Genomic DNA, 18,269 nt, shown 5'->3' with positions numbered 1-18,269 from the left:
CTATTTGCGGAGATCTCTTAACAACTACTCCGCTTTGAAAAAGGGAAAGCATCCTACAGGCTTATGTGTACATACTGGGCATATGAAAAGAAAAAATTTACACTTACCATTGGTAGACAATAAAAACTGAGCAGCATTTTTCTGGGGTAACCACCTAATTTTGTTGATCTTTTCTTCTATTTCTAAACTTTTCAAGTAGTCAAACTCTGGTTCATGGCTCTGAAAGGTGCTGTAAACATTATATTCTCCTCTGCTATGAGACTGGATTTTGTTCTAAAATGGAAACAAAAATATTTGGACCAGTTGAGAAATATTTCAAATTAATCAAACATATAATCAATTCCAACAGACCCTGAATCTTATATACGTTATATTGTTTTTTATACTTAAAGGTTTTCAAGGAATAAATACAAATGCTTAAAAGAAAAAAAAGGAAAAGCTAAATAAAGCCTAATAATTAGGCCCAATTCATGAGGAAAAGTGTTATTAAAATACAGATCATTTTGCTGATTACTTTACCTTTGTATATGACATAGTACAGAGGACTACTGAGCATACATGACAAAAAGTAAAGATTAAATAAGAAAAGCTCATCAGGAACAGCTGGCTGAGGCACACCTTCTTTCTCTGCCCACTGTTTTAAGGATCAATTCTCTATCTGTTACTTAACATGATGTATTGTCCTCTTCCTTTCCCTTTCTCATGCCTGCCTTTAGGTCAATTCACTGCTGAAAAACTCTTTAAGAGAAGAGCTCTCATAAATGCAACAGCACATCTGACCCCAACCCCCCGCCACCCAAGACCAGAGTTACAGGGCTCTATTCCCCACTGAGCCCACATTCAGCAATACCCAGCAGGCCTCACCCCATCAACAACTGCGTACCCTCCTTGAATTATCTTTCTTATATTATGAGCCTAGCACACACCAACGATTTATTTCACTTAGTATCAGTGTGAGTGAATATAATTTAAGCTATTGGATAAAGAGACTACCTGTGAACTTCTTCAGTTAACACTACCTTAGCAAAAATGAGAATTATAACCATGTTCAGAATTTTACCTTTTAATCCATCATCACATAATCAAAAACCTTTCCACCAAAAACATTAAATGTCTAGTTCAAAAAACCAATGGAAAAATAGTTTAAAAGATTATTTATAATGAACTGTTTTAAGTAAAAGTGAATTAGCAAATGAAACGTTTAAGATTACTTGATAATAAGAATGACCTGTTAGTCACTATTATTATTTCTCCTTATAAAAAGCAAACTATTGAATCATCATCTTGTAAGTGTATGTTTTGGGTTGTTTTTTTCCAGTAGCTTAATTATCTGGATCGATCATTCATGGTTACAGTTGTATGTGGGTCCTCTGACAGTAGTATCAATTATTACTGAGTGGGTTTGCCAATACTGAGAATGCAGAGCATACCATAGAACATAATCCACACTGGGGATATGGAAAGGGTAAAAATCAAACTCAGGGCCTTGGTCTCATTACCATACTCTTACACCAAATCTGATAACCTAACCCATTTAATGTGTACATGCTAATATCTCACCAGAAGAAATTCTGTAAGTCTTCCATTGAAAGTTACTCAGTCTCTAAACGTTTGTCATGTTACTCTCCAAAAAAAGCTACAATATAATGCAGTGTTTTTAACTTAAGCTAGAGACTACAGTACTATGTACACTAGGTCCCAGAGGTACAGAGAAATTTAATAACACAGAATCTCTAACTTCTGGTAACTTGTGTGTGTGAAACTTTAGTCAAAAGTAGAAATTAAAGTCCATATAATTCAGGTAAGCAAAACAAAGAGCCAAGGTAAGCAAGGCCAAGGTATATGCAGAAACTAGGTTTATCAGGGTCTGTATTTGATGATAAGGAAAAGAAAAGCACAACCATATAAAAATATTTTCTACAACAGAAAAATAACATCATCCTTAAGACTCAAGAATAACCAAACGGGTCTAAACATGATCTATTACATGATTCAGAAACAAAATCATTGGAGGTGTTTGGCCGTCTCAATGGATTGCAAGAAGCACTGTTTCTTTCCGACAGGAAAAAAAAAAAAAAAAAAATATATATATATATGTATGTATATATATACACACACACACCCCACACAAGGAGAAAGTTACAGCTGACAAGTTAAAGATACATGACGCATGTGCACTCTCTCCTGAAACTATGCTAAAATTACAGTGAATTTTTAAAGACAATGGATAAGAACAAAAAAATAACAGGAGAGATGACAGCAGCAGTAACAAATGAAAGATGTCATAAAACAGATGCCATAAAACAATGACTGACTTAACGAACTGCAGAGCCGGACCCTAGAAGACAGTGGGATTTTCCCTAAAACATGGGGAGGGATGTTTACATTATAATGGTTACGACAGCACTGTTCTCTGCATGAACTAAGTACACCGAGCAAACGAAAAAAAGGAACATAATCCCATGTCCTCCAACACTGTGCCACTCGAACAAGAATGCATCAAAGTCAAAGAAGGCTATTTTATTTTTGTTTTAAAAACTCTCCTACAATCAGAGAGAATCATGATACATTCTAGAATGCTTCAATATTTGGGTTTTTCTTGCACAGCTTTCCAGAGTCTATTTTCTTAACCACACAATCTATTTATGTGAAATCTTCTTAATGAATTTAGAAATGCTTCATCCCAACACCTGTAATAGTATCTGGCATATAACAGGCATTCAATAAAAATTTTTTTATGAACAAAAATAAAAGCAAAAAGAATGAATAAAAGGTGGCACTAGTATGGTAAAGGGAAGCTGGAATTAACCTGGCAAATGGAGTATGGTGCAGAAATTACGAAGAATGGGTTAGATGCACACACAGCAAGACAGAAGGTTCTCAGAAACACAGCTCTTAGTGATAAAGTAGGACACAGAATGAGGTGCAAGACAGAGTATTCTTCACATACATTAAAAAAACACAGTCCACAAAAACAAAATCACATACTTCAACATGGACACAAACAGAAGCCACAAATACATAAAGGATACTATATCATGATCAAGTTTTAAAGCCACAATGAAGACAGTGTGGTGCTCACATGAGAACTGACAAATATACCAATGGAATAGAACAGATGGCCCAGAAACAGGCCTGAATTTGGACAAAAGTGGCACTGCTGAGCCAGGATGGTCTTCTCACTAAATAGTTTTTGGTTAATTGGCTATTCATATATAATAAAACAAACCCTGACCCCTACTACACCTCAAGCCACTCATGTAAACTGATTCCAGGTGAATCAGAAATATAAATGTGAATATGTCTAGTACAACACTGTCCAAGAGAGCTTTCCGCAAATAGCCTGTATCTGTGCTGTCCAATATGGTAGCCACTAGCCACATGTGGTTACTGAGCACCTGAAATGTAGCTACTGTGACTAAGGAAGTGAACTTTAAATTTTACTTAATTTTAATTAATTAAAATTTAAATAGCCACAGGGATCTACTAACTACCATACTAGAGAGCACAGATCTAAAAGATAACAGAAATGCAGATCTTCCTGGACCTTGGGGTAGAGAAGTATTTCTTATACAGGACAGAAAAAGCAGTTAAGTCTAGAGAAAACATTGATAAACTGAATTATATTAATATTAATAACCTCTATTTGTCAAAAGATACCATTCAGAAAAAATGAAAAGGTGAGTCACAGAGTGGAAGATACTTCCAACAAACACAACTGACAAAGGGTTCATATATTCAAAAAGTGCAAAAAGCCTACAAATCAATAAGAAAAATGACAAACAACCCAGCAGAAAACAAGTGCAAGAGATTTCAGTAGGCACTTCACAAAAGATGATATCCAATGGCCAATAAACACATAAAAAGATGCTGAACCTTGGCGTTAATCAAGAAAAGTACAAATTAAAACCACCATAAGATACCCTCATAACCTCCCAATGTTTAAATTTTAAAGTTACCGACAATACAAAGCATTGGCAAAGATGTGGAACAGCCAGAATTTTCATATATTGTTCATGAGAATAAAATTGGCAGAACCACTTTTTACTGTGTTGTCTACTAAAACTAAATGCCTACCCCCCATGACATGATAATTTCATGCATGACAATGTGCACCAAAAAATCTGCTCAAGAGTGTTCGCAGCAGCATTATTAAGCCATGAACTGAAACAACCACAATGTCTGCATCTATTTATAACAGAGTGGACAAATTGTGGTAGTTTTACAAAAGAACGTTATATAGCAACGAAAGTGAGCAAATTATTACACAAACATAAACTGAGCAAAAAGGCCAGACATAAAATACTTACTGTAGGTTCCATTTATAAAAAGTTCTATAACTACAAGCCAAAACTAAGTGTTAGAAGACAGGCTTACAAGGGGAGGAAAGAGAAAGGAATGACTGGGAAGGGGAATGAGAAGGGTTAAAGGAAGGATGGGAAGTTCTGTGTGTGATAATCCACTAGTGTTTTGTGCACTTTTCTGTGTATATTTCAATACAGCTTTTAAAAAAATGCAGCATAGAAACTGTGCAGCCACTTTGAAAACTGTATGGGCGTTCCTCAAAAAAGTAAAAAAATAGGGTTTCTCTGGTGACGCAGTGGTTAAGAATCCGCCTGCCAATGCAGGGGACACAGGTTCGAGCCCTGGTCCGGGAAGATCCCACCTGCCACGGAGCAACTAAGCCTGTGCACCACAACTACTGAAGCCCGTGCGCCTAGAGCCCGTGAGCCACAACTACTGCAGCCCGTGCGCCTAGAGCCTGTGCTCTGCAACAAGAGAAGCCACCACAATGAGACGCCTGCACAATGCAACAAAGAGTAGCCCCCGCTCACCGCAAGTAGAGAAAGCCCGCACACAGCAACGAAGACCCAGCGCAGCCAAAAATAAATAAATTTATTAAAAAAAAAAAAAAGTACTTCCCTAGCGTTCCAGTGGTTAAGACTCCACGTTTCCACTGCAGGGGGCACAGGTTCGATCCCGTCAGGGAACTAAAATCCTGCATGCCACGAGGCACAGATGGGGAAAAAAAAAAAAAAAAGAACTACCATACGATCCAGCAATCTGGTATATATCCAAAATAATTGAAAACAGAATCTCAAATGAGATTATTCACAATAGCTAAGAAGTGGAAACAACCTAAATGTCCATCGACTGATAAATGAATAAAGAAAATGTGGTGTGTGTGTGTATAATATACATTTAATGGAATATTATTCAGCCTTAAAAAAAAAAAAAAGGAACTCCTGTCATAGGCTACAACATGGATGAACCTTAAGGACATTATGCCAAGTGAAATAAGCCAGTCAAAATGACAAATACTGCATAATTCCACTTATACGGGGTATCTAAAGTAGTCAACCTCAACAGAAACAGAAATGGTGACTGCCAGGGACTGGAGGGAGGAAGAAGGAAGTTGCTGTTCGGTGGGTACAGAGTTTCAGTTATACAGAACTGGGGGGTTCTGTTGCATAACAATGTATATGTGGTTGGCAAAATTGTATTGTACACATGGATATTTTGCCACAATTAAATAACAAACAGCACACAAAAACAAAATACAAATTATAAGAACACATTCAAATGGTTATCTATGAAGGGAGAGGTGCATGGGAGAATGGGAGCACATTATGCAAATAAGTTAACATACGTGTGACTACACACATGCGTGCACGTGTTTGTTTACTTAAAGAAAGGGCCTCGCCATGATCTATAATGGTAGTGTCATGAACTCAAGTATGCCCCTGAGGTTCAGACAAGCCAAAACAGAATATAAAACAGCAGTAAAATCCAATGATGTTTGAGCCAAACATTTGGAAAGAGAATTAGAACTTCATTTCTTACACAAAAATAAATTCCAGAGGGAATAATTAAAAGTAAATAAAAGCAGCCAAAAGAAAGTACAATGGCAAATTTCTATATAATTCTGAAGTGAAAAAGAGCTTCTAAGTATAAAAATGAAAGCAAAGAGCAGAGAAAGGTGGACGTCTGTCCAACTAGGAAGAATATTTAAAGGTTAAAAAAAAGTATACTGGGGGGAAAAGTGCATCTTAAGACAACAGGTTACTATCTTTCATGTGTAAAAGGGTCCTTAAAAATAAGTAGGAAAAATATTAACACCCTCCTCTGAAAGATGAAAAGGTCATTACCTAAAAAATGATCAGTAAATAAATATATGTGTAACTACTCATCATCATTAGTATTCAAAATTAAGGAATAATATTTTGCCTTTAAACTGATGAAGAATAAAAAAACATGATAATGACCATTGTTTTAATGATGAGAATATGGACAAAGTCATACACTACTGAGAGAAGTATAAATTTACACAGCTTTTCTGGAGGATAATTTGTCCATACTTATTTTTTTTTTTTTTTTGCCGTACGCGGGCCTCTCACTGCTGTGGCCTCTCCCGTTGCGGAGCACAGGCTCCGGACGCGCAGGCTCAGCGGCCATGGCTCATGGGCCCAGCCGCTCCGCGGCATGTGGGATCTTCCCGGATCGGGGCATGACCCCGTGTCCCCTGCATTGGCAGGCGGACTCTCAATCGCTGCGCCACCAAGGAAGCCCTGTCCATACTTATTGAAAGCCTTAAAAAGGTACTCAACAATTCCACTTCAAAGTATAACCTAATGAAAAACAATGATGCAAAGATGTATGAACAACCTAAGTCAAGTAAATTATGAAATGCTATAGAGCCAATTAAATTCACACGGAGATCAATGTTTCTCAACCATGTTAATTTATGCGCAATGCTCCCTTGCTAATTAATACCTTCTGCAGATCCCACAAGCTACATGTTTGTTAAACTGTGTCATTTAAGTTATAAAGACAGACTATGATTCTTCCAAATGACACATGCACTTCTTTCCACTCAGGGTTTGCAATAGTCTCTTCACTTCCCTGACTGAGACTGAGATTAATGCAAGAAAACATTAGAAGTTACAGAATGATACATACAACATGATACTTTTTCTACAAAACAAAGTAGAGCCCCAGAATAAACACAGATACATAAACTGATCTCTATTCATGTGATGAGATGATTTTGGATTTTTATCTTATTCTTTGTGGAAATGATACACAGTTTTCATATTTTCCACGATAAACATATTAAGAATAATCAAGAGTTAAAAATGACTTCTTTGAAGGAACATCACTTGATGTTCTATAACAGCTAATTCTAAATATATAAAAAACTGCCTTGTGTTTTTACTGACTTCCTCTGCCTTAAATGAAACTCTGTGAAAATACAGAAAATATTTACTTTGCTCCTAGACCAAAACATAAAAAAATATTAGGAAACATTAAATGTATTTTCCTTTGATCACATAAAAATGAGGAAAAAAAGGACTTTTTTTTTTTTTTTTTTTTTGCGGTATGTGGGCCTCACTGTTGTGGCCTCTCCCGTTGCGGAGCACAGGCTCAGCGGCCATGGCTCACGGGCCCAGCCGCCCCGCGGCATGTGGGATCTTCCCGGACAGGGGCACGAACCCGTGTCCCCTGCATCAGCAGGCGGACTCTCAACCACTGCGCTACCATGGAACCCCCCAAAAAAGGACATTTTTAAGCTTCCAAATAGAACACTAAGAAAACTTACTGTTTTTTAATGCTCCTTTAATTCTATTACTTGTTAGAGACAACCATTTGTTTTATATTTCAAAATGTAGTTGACCCTTGAACAACATGGGGGTTATGGGTGCCAAAATCTAAAATAGTCAATGTGCTATTATTCAGATTATCTAACTACCCAGGATAATTTATTTCTAAAGCATGACACAGAATAAGAGCAGGGCATAGGGCAAAAAATTTTAATTACTGGGAATATTACGAGGTAAACTGAGACTAGCAATCTGGATAACAGATGGCTGAACAAGAGGGATGGCTGGCTGGATGAATAAATACAAATGAGGACTAGAACCCAGGTCTTTAAACGTGCAGGTCTTTCAAACTCCTTCCAACTTTTCCTTCTCTAAGCCTCTACAGAGAAAACACCATACCTTAATGGCTACTATTAAAAAGTCTGATAAGTACTTTCCTCATTACTACAAAGTTAATGAAACTGATTTTCTTGTGTGATTTATACCACTTAGGCTCATTACTTAGAGGAGTAAGATTCTTTTTTCATTGTGGATATTCATCCCAATTTATACAGAATTAGCTTTTTTTTTACCCGCTTGACTAGCTGTGTGATCTTAGAGAAGACATTTATCTTCGCTAAATCTCAATTCATTTATAAATCTGTAATAAATTGAGACATAGTAAGTGTGCATAACATCTTCGTTATTTTACTGTGAAGATTAATAAGATTTAGGGAGCTTGGCAGAGGGTCTGGCATATAAACTGTTGTTGCTATACCCATGTCAGAATGGGAAAAGCAATGGACAGGGAATCGGGATATAAGGGTTCTAGAGCAAGGGTTCACTTCTTTGATAACTGTACGACTTTCCACGAGTAAACCTGCTGTCTGAGCCCCCCAGTTTCTTTATTGGTAAAAAGAGATTGCATTACCAGAGGTTACAAATTTGGGGCCCACAGACTACTCAACTCCCAACGGTCCATGGGATTTTATAAACTCGGATGTGGTAGAAATTTACATGTTATTTTTACTAATCTCTAGCTGAAATTCAGCATTTCTTTCAATTATGGATGTAGCAGCAGGCCACAGTATTAGCAACACCATGACTTTGTCACTATAGAAATGACATGTTTTAAAATCACACTTCAGCTGTTAGTCACAAAAAAACATATTGCTCAAAAATAAGTATTTTTAATAAATTGAAAAATATATTTCAATAGTTTCCTTCACAATCCTATGTATTTTATGCAATTGAAACATTCTTGAGAAGTCCACAGACTTTACCAGGCTACTGAAGGAAGCTACGGTACAGAAAGGATTAAGAACCCCTGCAAACCCTATAAATTTTAGCTCTTAATTTCTATGAACACACCATATACATATAAAGTTCAAAACAGGCAAAACAAATTCACAGTTAGTTCGGGATAGGGGGGTAGTAGTGACAGGATAGAGAGGCTTCTGGAGTGCCAGTAATATCCCATTTCTTGACCCAGATGATAGTTACACAAATGTATTTGTTGTGAAAATCCATAGAACTGTACACATATAATTCTATGCATTTTTCTATATGCATGATCTATCTTGGAAAAACAGTTTAAACATATTTTTAGATAAGATAGACTTGAAGCTGTATTTTGGAGCTTCATTATCCTGGTATTGGAATGCAGTCAATTTTAATTTTCTAACAGGTTAAGTCCCCAAAGGAGTTTATTAAAAGTAAGTAAGTAACTAAGTAAGTAAGTAAATGAATAAATAAATAAATAAATAAAAAGAGGAAAAGTGACGGTGTCTCTCTGGCTTCCAGAAATTCTGACTTGGTGGTTTTGAAGTGCAATCTAGGAATCTGCATTTTAACATTCTGGTTAAAATTTTTAGGTGGTTAGCTGCACTTTTAGGTGATCCTAACATTTTGTACTCTGAAAGCACAACCTTAGATTAAAAAATTGAATGAAAAATGAAGACAGGTAAAGCCCGGTAGCTTAGAAAAGGAAGCTTATTTTATAGATATTTTGATTTGGAAGAAACCACAGTGGTAGTATTTTCTTGAACTTCTCATATTCTTTCCACAATATTCCTGACAGATGGGCATCCAATTCTTGTGTACTTATTTCCATACACAAAATAAACTAATCTCTTCTTCCACATGAATCCCTAAGTTACAAGACTCTTCGTAGTCTCTTCTCCTGGCTTTACAGCCTTAGTCCCTTCAACCATTCCTCTCCAATGTCTCTAAATCTGCTATTCTGCTTGGCACACAGTAAGTACTATGTTAAGTGAACGGTGCCACATCACTCTAAAACAGTAGGATCTGTCCCTTCACTTAAACAACTGACTAAACCAAGTCCTTTCTATAAACGATTTTGAATTCTGTTAACCACATCTTGATTTTGAGTCCCATTCCAGTCTTTCTAAATAATTCAGAAAGGGAATACAAACATATTAACAATACTATCCATCTTTTGAGATAAGCACACTAAGCTTTCTTCTGTACTCTGTTAAGGAGTTTTGGGAATACCACATTAAGAACAAAAAAATGAGAAAGAAATCCTAGAAAGTAACCAGCAGTCACAGAAAACAGAAAACAAACGCTGCATAACGATCCAGAAAGCAATCAGAAAGGAACCACCTCTCTGCTCACTTTTATCCTTAACTGTCCCTTAAAAATATCAACCCTCCCCCAACACTTTAGCTTATCATGTATATCAAAAAGCCTCAGAGGAACTTGAAGAAGTTCTGAGCAATCCAAAGCCAACAGGAAATCAACTACCTCAACAACTACTGATCACCTAATATGAGCACCCATAGAAACAAAGATCCCTTAAAAACTACGGAACACCACAACGTAACAGCTGCATGGAATCTCCCTCCAAATTATCATTATCAGAAGGAATGTATCCCACCATCCACTTTGTTGTCAAAAGCCATTATATACAAGCTGTGAAAATTAGTAAGATGGGTCAGTTATTTCAGGACATGCTATAAAGAACACTGGATTAGACTCAAAATTTTGGACTCTGACCATGTGATGCACAGGATGCCTAAATCGATTTACCCTTGTGCCTCAATTTCTCTACACACCCTGCTTCTATCACAGAGATTCTGTCAAATAGAAAAACTATTCAAACGTGTTAGTTATAAAAATACTATTAAGTAACAGCAGAAAATGTTACAGGAACACCAGGCTGAAATATACTCGAACTGAATGAAGACCCTGTTTATTGACCACCCAGTTTCTCTGCCTGGGAAACAGATGGACAGGCAGCAGAAGTGTGCCCGACAGGATGACAGGAAGGGGACCTGCCACACCTGAAGGGTAAAAGTGAGACAGACAGGTGGGTTAAAGATGTCAAAGTTTGATGTGCAAGGTTCACTGCTGCTACAGTATGATCTTTTCTTCTTAATTAAGGGCAATAAAAAGAGTGAGTGGAAATACATAAATCTCCAGTCAAGTGAGTTTTAGCCAGGAACGCTGACACTGCAGACGCGATAGTGTCAAGCAGCATTGTGCTTTGCAAAGAGAGCTAGCATCATCATCAGGGGTCTAAGAAATGCTCACTTGTTAAGCGCCAGTGTACCTTGGAATGTATGTATAACAGCTGTGATTGTTAGAAAGGCTGGATTAAAATTTAGAGATCCAAGTTCTAATCCCAGAGTTTTGCTATTAACTAAGCAATATACCTTTGTTATGTAAACTTTTGCTAGGATTTACCTAAATATAGGAAAAGACTATCTCTAGGCTTTCTTCCAGTTTTTAAACTGTAACACTATTTTACAGATGTATAGCTATAAACTCATAAAATCTAACCTAAATATGTTAGGTATTGATATAAATGTAAGGTACACACATTTATAACTAATGACAGAGACGCTGAATGTCCTGAAGACAGCATTATATTAGAAGCTCCGGTATAAGATGGGGCTTAAAAATGTGGAAAATATATTAGGTAAAATGCATCAGATTAATATTAACAAGATCAAGTTTCAAGAGGGAAAGCCAACAATTACCATCTTTGTTATTTAATCTATCCCTTAAAAAATACACTGATATTTACATTAAATAATTTTCAAAAGACACGCTACTAATCTGAGTTTCCAGATAATTAATTTTTGTCTTTAACTCTTTTTTTTTTTTTTTTTTTTTTTTTTTTGCAGTATGCGGGCTTCTCACTGTTGTGGCCTCTCCCCTTGCGGAGCAACAGGCTCCGGACGCGCAGGCTCAGCGGCCATGGCTCACGGGCCCAGCCGCTCCCCGGCATGTGGGATCTTCCCGGACCCGGGGCACGAACCCGTGTCCCCTGCATCGGCAGGCGGACTCTCAACCACTGCGCCACCAGGGAAGCCCTGTCTTTAACTCTTAAATGCAGTTAAGAATGACAGACAACTTACACTTTTAAATAACACAAAGCCCCCATTTGAAATGTAGGCTCTCTCAGAAACCCTCAATGTAAAGCCCTTCAAGATGGAAGTGCCTAGGAAGCAAACTTAATTTTAAATGCTTTTCTCCAAACACCCTTCTTTAAAACAAAAGTGTAGACTGCCATTAATTTTCAGTTAAAAAAAAAAAATACACGGAAGGGCAGAAAATGCCTACGGGAAAGCCAGCTCTAAATTCTGCATAACAAAATTAACACTCACATTTTGGTTACCTAACATGAAAGACATTAGAGCGCACTGAGAGATAACATGTTGGAAGTTCTGGGTTCTGGTTGTTAGCTCTGCCACGAAGAAATCAAGTGACCTCTTAATAGCCTGGCTTCTCATTTGTAAATAAAGGGAAATGGTAATGACCTGTAAGGTTCCATTTCGACTCTTAAGTATTTCAAAATTCTTATGGTCACATTTTTTAGCTGCTTGAAAACAGGAACAGAAAAACTGATTTGCCCCCCTTCCCACAGGATCATTCTCTGTCAAGAAAAGCTTGAGTCTTATTTTCATATTTCTTCCAACCAAAAAAAAAATAATAAATAAAAGGGAGACATATTTAGTGTTGTGCATCTTCGAATCAGACCACTATTAATCATTTCTTTTAACAATTAAATTACCTACCTCACTGGGTGTTGTGAGGATTAATTCATTAGTGTTTGTAAAAGCACTTTGAGATCCTCAGGTCAAAGGCGCTATAGAAGTGCAAAGTAGTAGTATTATTACTAGATTCTTGCTTATTTAAGGAATTTCACAATCCTTTAAAAGCTAACTCTGTGTTATGATTTAGACATCTATTTATAAAACCCTGCATTTTATCCACATTACTTTTAACTCTTCTTGAATATCTTATAGATAGACAGGGGCAGAATGTCTGGAAACAAATGATAAAGGTTTAACTTTGATCTACAAATGGAGGGAGAGACTAAGGGAAAATCCATTGTGACAAATTTTGTTCAGCATAAAATTTTAATGAGAAATCTTGTCAATCAGATTTAGAAGTGTGCCTAAGTTGTACCCAAAACAAAACCAAACCCTACTTTAAGCACAGATTCTGCAATGAGAAATTCCTTTCTTCAAAGAGAAAGGGAAACAATTTTCAAATCAACTCCACTTTAAGAGGGGTGCTGAGCTTATAAATTACGTTACATGCGTATACATGCAACTGTCATTTAAAACCTTTATACTTAAATCACAGTAATAGTATTAGTATAACTGATGTCAAAATAATTAAGCAGCTTTTTCTTTAAACTACGCTCCCACCCCCAGTTACAACAAAGCAAACTATGCACTGAAAAGAGGTCAAAGCAATTTTGCTTTTATGGAATTTTAAGAGGAAAAAAAAAAAGAGGGCCAAGGCTTTAAAACCAGTTAAAATCTTTTATTCCACACTTCCCACCCCTTTCTCTAACCAAATCTTCTCACAATTAAATCAAAACAACACACACACGTACACAAACACACACACAGAGCTAAGAGAATCAGAGCCATCTATACATTGGATACTCTGCTCGATAAACACACTTTACAAATCTGCCAACATCCTCTGATGAGATTCTCCAGCATAAGCTCCTCCCAAGAGCAAACTGAAATTTAGATATTAAACTTTAAATACTTACCTCCTGCTCCTGTTGAAAGATGACGACTCTACCACCTTTATCTCCGGTTGCTAGTAATTCTCCAGAATGATTAAATTCTACTGTAGAAATTATATCTGCTGTATAATTGAAACAAAAATGAAAAAAAAGACATTAGTTCTTTCTCAACTCACTACAGAGTTTCTTAATGAGAACTTAGCATGTTTTTCCTAATATATTCCAAGTCTACATATCTGCCATCAGAAATAAAGTAAATCTAAAGTTCTTTCATGAATATTTTGGTTCACCCAGAAGAAAAAAAACTCCCCAGAGTAAACCAGTGACACTATTTTAACAAACAGGAACACGACAAATAATAAACACAAGCACTTTATTAATATTTCACTAAACTCATGAATGTAAAAGAAATCAACAATTTGTGAAACATTCTATGACAGCACCATTAATATCGATAATTATTGTGCTAATTTTCTTTCTGATATACTTTTGATAAGCTTCTTTACGCAAACCCAAAGATGGTCTATAAAATTAAGACAGATATAAATAAAACGGGGAAATTTTTAAAATGTAGAAATAATTGCAGGTGGAAATTTAACAATCATAAATATATAAATTAAAATTATGGCTTCTTAAACAAATGTTTGCAAATAGAACACACTTATACCAGCAATGCTTTGTGCTATGCACCTTCAACATGCACAGCTCTTCTTGTGGCTCCCAAACACAGCAGGGGCTACTAAAATCAGTCATGTTACACCCAAAGTCGGTGCTAACTTCACAGTCAAGTTCAAATAAAATTATCAGGGTTCTTTTTGACACCAGAGCCATTTTCCTAAAGAAAAAAATCTAAGTTACAGAATTGGGCATTAAGATAAAGCAATTACACTATACAATTCACCATTTTCACAAGCATTATGCCAAATTAGGAAAGACGCTATCATACGCATGTTACATAAACAATCAAACTTTTACTACAAGAGAAGGGTAATTTTCTTGCCTATATTAGCTAACTGTAAGAATTTTAAAATGTAACTTTATATAGTAAAGAACACTGTATACTTTAAATTTTAAAACTTACTGACCAATGTATTGTATCATATCAATAACCTGTCCAGCACAGCATTCTACCATTTTCATTTTAGTGATTTTTCCAAGTTCAGCTTGATTTTAGAAAGCTTTCTTTGCTTCCTCCATTGTCTAGGTCCAAGGCACCTTACCTTTTTGGAACACTCTGAGAACCTACTGAAAGTTCACATGCTCTCCCAAGAAACTGTACATATTTAAGTACACACAAAAATTTGCATAGAATTTCAAAAGGTTTGGACAGCATCCCACCTCCAGGTTAAAACCTTTAGCCCAAGAACCTAGGGGTAAGACAGGAATAAAGACGCAGACCTACTGGAGAACGGACTTGAGGATATGGGGAGGGGGAAGGGTGAGTTTTGACAGGGCGAGAGAGAGTCATGGACATATACACACTAACAAACGTAGTAAGGTAGATAGCTAGGGGGAAGCAGCCGCAAGGCACAGGGATATTAGCTCGGTGCTTTTTGACAGCCTGGAGGGGTGGGATGGGGAGAGTGGGAGGGAGGGAGATGCAAGAGGGAAGACATGGGAACATATGTATGTGTATAGCTGATTCACTTTGTTATAAAGCAGAAACTAACACACCATTGTAAAGCAATTATACCCCAATAAAGATGTTTTAAAAAAAAAAAAAAAAAAACCTTTAGCCCAGACAACTCACCGTGGCCGGTGGTATCAGGAGGAAAGAATAAATCTAGTGTTTACACTACATGCAAATGTAACACCACGGTGTAAAACTGAATATACTGTACTATTCTGTAAAGCCCAACATCAATAAATACTTAAAAGCCATTCTATTAGGTGCTCTGTACTGTATTTACCTCTGTAGTAAATATAATAAGGGATTAAAAACATACATAGTCCCTGCACTTAAAGCACATTATAGTATAGTTACAGAGAGAAAGTAAGTAGGAGCTAACAATATCAGAACAAATAGTTACATCTTATTTGAAGGTTAGATTCTAAAATCAGGGAGTAAGGTAAAAGCCATACATAGTAAAAATTATCTTTAAATTCAAATCCCTCAGACAGGCACCACTTTGGAAATGCAAACTCTTTCTCTTGTTCTTTTAAGTCCAACTCAGCCAATTTTCCCTACAGCATTGATAGTTTGTGGTTTCTTTGGCTAACTCATCAAATGAACTAGTTAATTTGAATATAAAGTCATGCTTCACCAAGAACACCTTCTCTCTCGACTGTAGTGTATGCTCTTGGCTTGGTGAAATGCTCACACCCATACCAACTCCAGATTTATTCTCCTTTTCACTCAATGGAATAACAGGAAGAGTAGGCTCAGTATTTAAATTATTTCCTCTTTCCCCAGGTCCAAATTGTTGCAGCCACCTAAATTAATTCCTTGTTAGGTAGATGAACTATTACAGATAAGACTTAACAGGGCATCTGTCAGTGATCGCTGGTATGACCAGCCTGGCTGGCCTCTCTGTTGGGCAGTAGTAAAAAGCAGGGAGGACAGAATGCTGCAGGATGGGCTCCATTTCTAATGGGGAGAAATGTCGATCTTCCTTAGGTGAACTGGACAGGGGGAAATCTAGAGGTGATTAAGTCAGTTAGGAGATCATTATAATAAGAGGATTGAGGAGATCTGGGATGGGGGTGGTGGCAGTAGGGATTCCACACCTGTATTATTCTTAGAGACAGAACAAGAATCAAGGAATAAAACAGCAGGCACAATACCCCCAAGTACTGAAGACATTACTGACTCACACAGCTGGTTATAATGAGGTCACTGAACATCGGATGGGGAAAGGAAGGAGACGTGTGTGCACGTGCATGGGGGGGAGCACATGCATGGGGTGTGGAGGGGAGGAAGGAAAAGAGGAAAAGACCAATAATTTAGTGCAGGACGCAACAGGAATAGTAAGACATCTGCCCTTACAATGTGTCACTTCTTATTCTAAGAATGGTTATTTTACAACAAGAGCTGCAGAGTAAAGTGAAATGATACGTGTTTAGTACCAAACCAGCTTTGCAGCAAGGGTACAAAACTCTAAGAGGTACATCTGAGACAGGCTGAGGAACCCTAGAAACAAATGGCCTACACAGTGAGAGGCTGAACGTCAGGAAACGATAAGAAACAAAGATCTATACCATAAAAGTCCACCCACATTTTAAATCCTTGAGGGAGAGAAATATTGAGTGAAAGGCATACAATTTTCTCATTTTAGATATTTTTAAGACACTACTGTTTGTGACTATCTTGCCAAAAGCCAATGAACAAACAGAAAATTTTAGAAATAGCTAACCAAGCCACTGACGCTTAGTGAGTAGTGTAGAGGAATTTTATTTGGGGGAGGGGTGGGCAGGCAGACTCATGGCCTCCTTGCTGTGATTTTTATACTGCATATATTTAATATAGCCATATTTCAGATAAGTAAATTATTTTCCTGCCTTGTATGATGAAGTTAAATAGGTACCACGCCATGGTGTTCCCTCCTCCTTCCCCACAATAAAAGAAAGGGGAGAAAAGATACACCATGATTTCTGGATGCTTGGCCATCCACACATGTGTGAGAGAGCCACCATATACACAAGCACCTATTAAATCTCCAAGTGTATGACTGCTTTTAAAGTTTTTTGAGTTGTAAAATGCCTAGATCTCACAAGGTCTCACTGAGAATATGACATATAAAAATGATGAATAAAAGGGAGAATAAGATCAAATTCTGCTTTGCAGACCAAGAAAAATATCCAGGAATCCATTATGGAGTATGCTATGAAACTGAGCTTTGAGCTGTATGTGCTTCTACACCCTGGTGTGCCAAGAAGGGGATATGGGTTTGCCTGGATACGGCAAGCACCCAAACCTGTAACCTCCAGTTTTGAGAAAGCTCTTTACCTCAGTTTACCTCAGTGTGCCATACAAACATTTCTGTTTTCAAGTGTGCCAGGATGTGTAAAAGATGAGGAAGCATGGCTCTAAAAATAGTGCTCCCACATCATGTGCGCTGATACCCAAATGAGGTTGGTCAAATACTGCTATCTATGTTTTTGAAAGTAACAGTAATTCTGCTCCTAGAAAATATTCTTCTAATGTTCTGATTCCTATGCCATTGAAAAATATTACAGAGTAGATGACTGCAGGAAGTCTACAACAGCACTGTTCGACAGAACTCTCTCGTTACCATGGAGGTGTCCTATATCTGCGCTGTTCAATACAGTAATCACTAGCCACATGTGGCTCCTGAATTTTTAACTTTAGCCATGTGTCTAGGGGCTATCATACTGGACAGCCTAGGTCTAAAACATTACAGAGTGGACACTGACTTCTACTGCAAAGCCAAGAATGCTGGAACTAGGAGAATTTTGAACCTTTAAACAGTGCACTATGGGTAAAACAGAACTACCGTGCACACACACACCCAGATTGTTACCTCAAGGAGCAGGCTGAAAATATAAATGCATTTCATGAAAATTTAGATTCCTGGATACTATTTTTAAAACAAACTGTTAATGAAAGCCTCAAAAACTTGAGAACACTTTACTCTTGAGATTAAAGTCACTATCATATACTTTAAAAAGGCAAAGACATTAACCTCACTGTTAGTCATATTACTGAACTCAAG

General features: G+C 37.1%; 1 protein-coding gene across 3 annotated transcripts in view; it reads right to left on the bottom strand.

The window, feature by feature from the left end:
* The window catches only part of PPP2R2A (protein phosphatase 2 regulatory subunit Balpha), an 84,770-nt gene that overhangs the window by 16,728 nt on the left and 49,773 nt on the right, over positions 1–18,269 (bottom strand). For all 3 annotated transcript variants that reach the window (XR_004350431.1, XM_032635543.1, XM_032635544.1), the window contains 2 exons: positions 13,621–13,718; positions 108–273 (listed from right to left, as the gene is read on the bottom strand). Coding sequence is in view for 2 of the 3 variants with exons in the window: in XM_032635543.1 (XP_032491434.1) it covers positions 108–273; positions 13,621–13,718 (264 nt within the window). In the remaining variant the exon portion in view is untranslated. The remainder of the gene's footprint in view (positions 1–107; positions 274–13,620; positions 13,719–18,269) is intronic.

The sequence above is a fragment of the Phocoena sinus genome, chromosome 6 (assembly GCF_008692025.1).
Source record: "Phocoena sinus isolate mPhoSin1 chromosome 6, mPhoSin1.pri, whole genome shotgun sequence".
NCBI lineage: Eukaryota > Metazoa > Chordata > Mammalia > Artiodactyla > Phocoenidae > Phocoena > Phocoena sinus.
The sequence above is the reverse complement of the archived record's forward strand: the minus strand, read 5'-3'. Positions and strand labels throughout refer to the sequence as shown.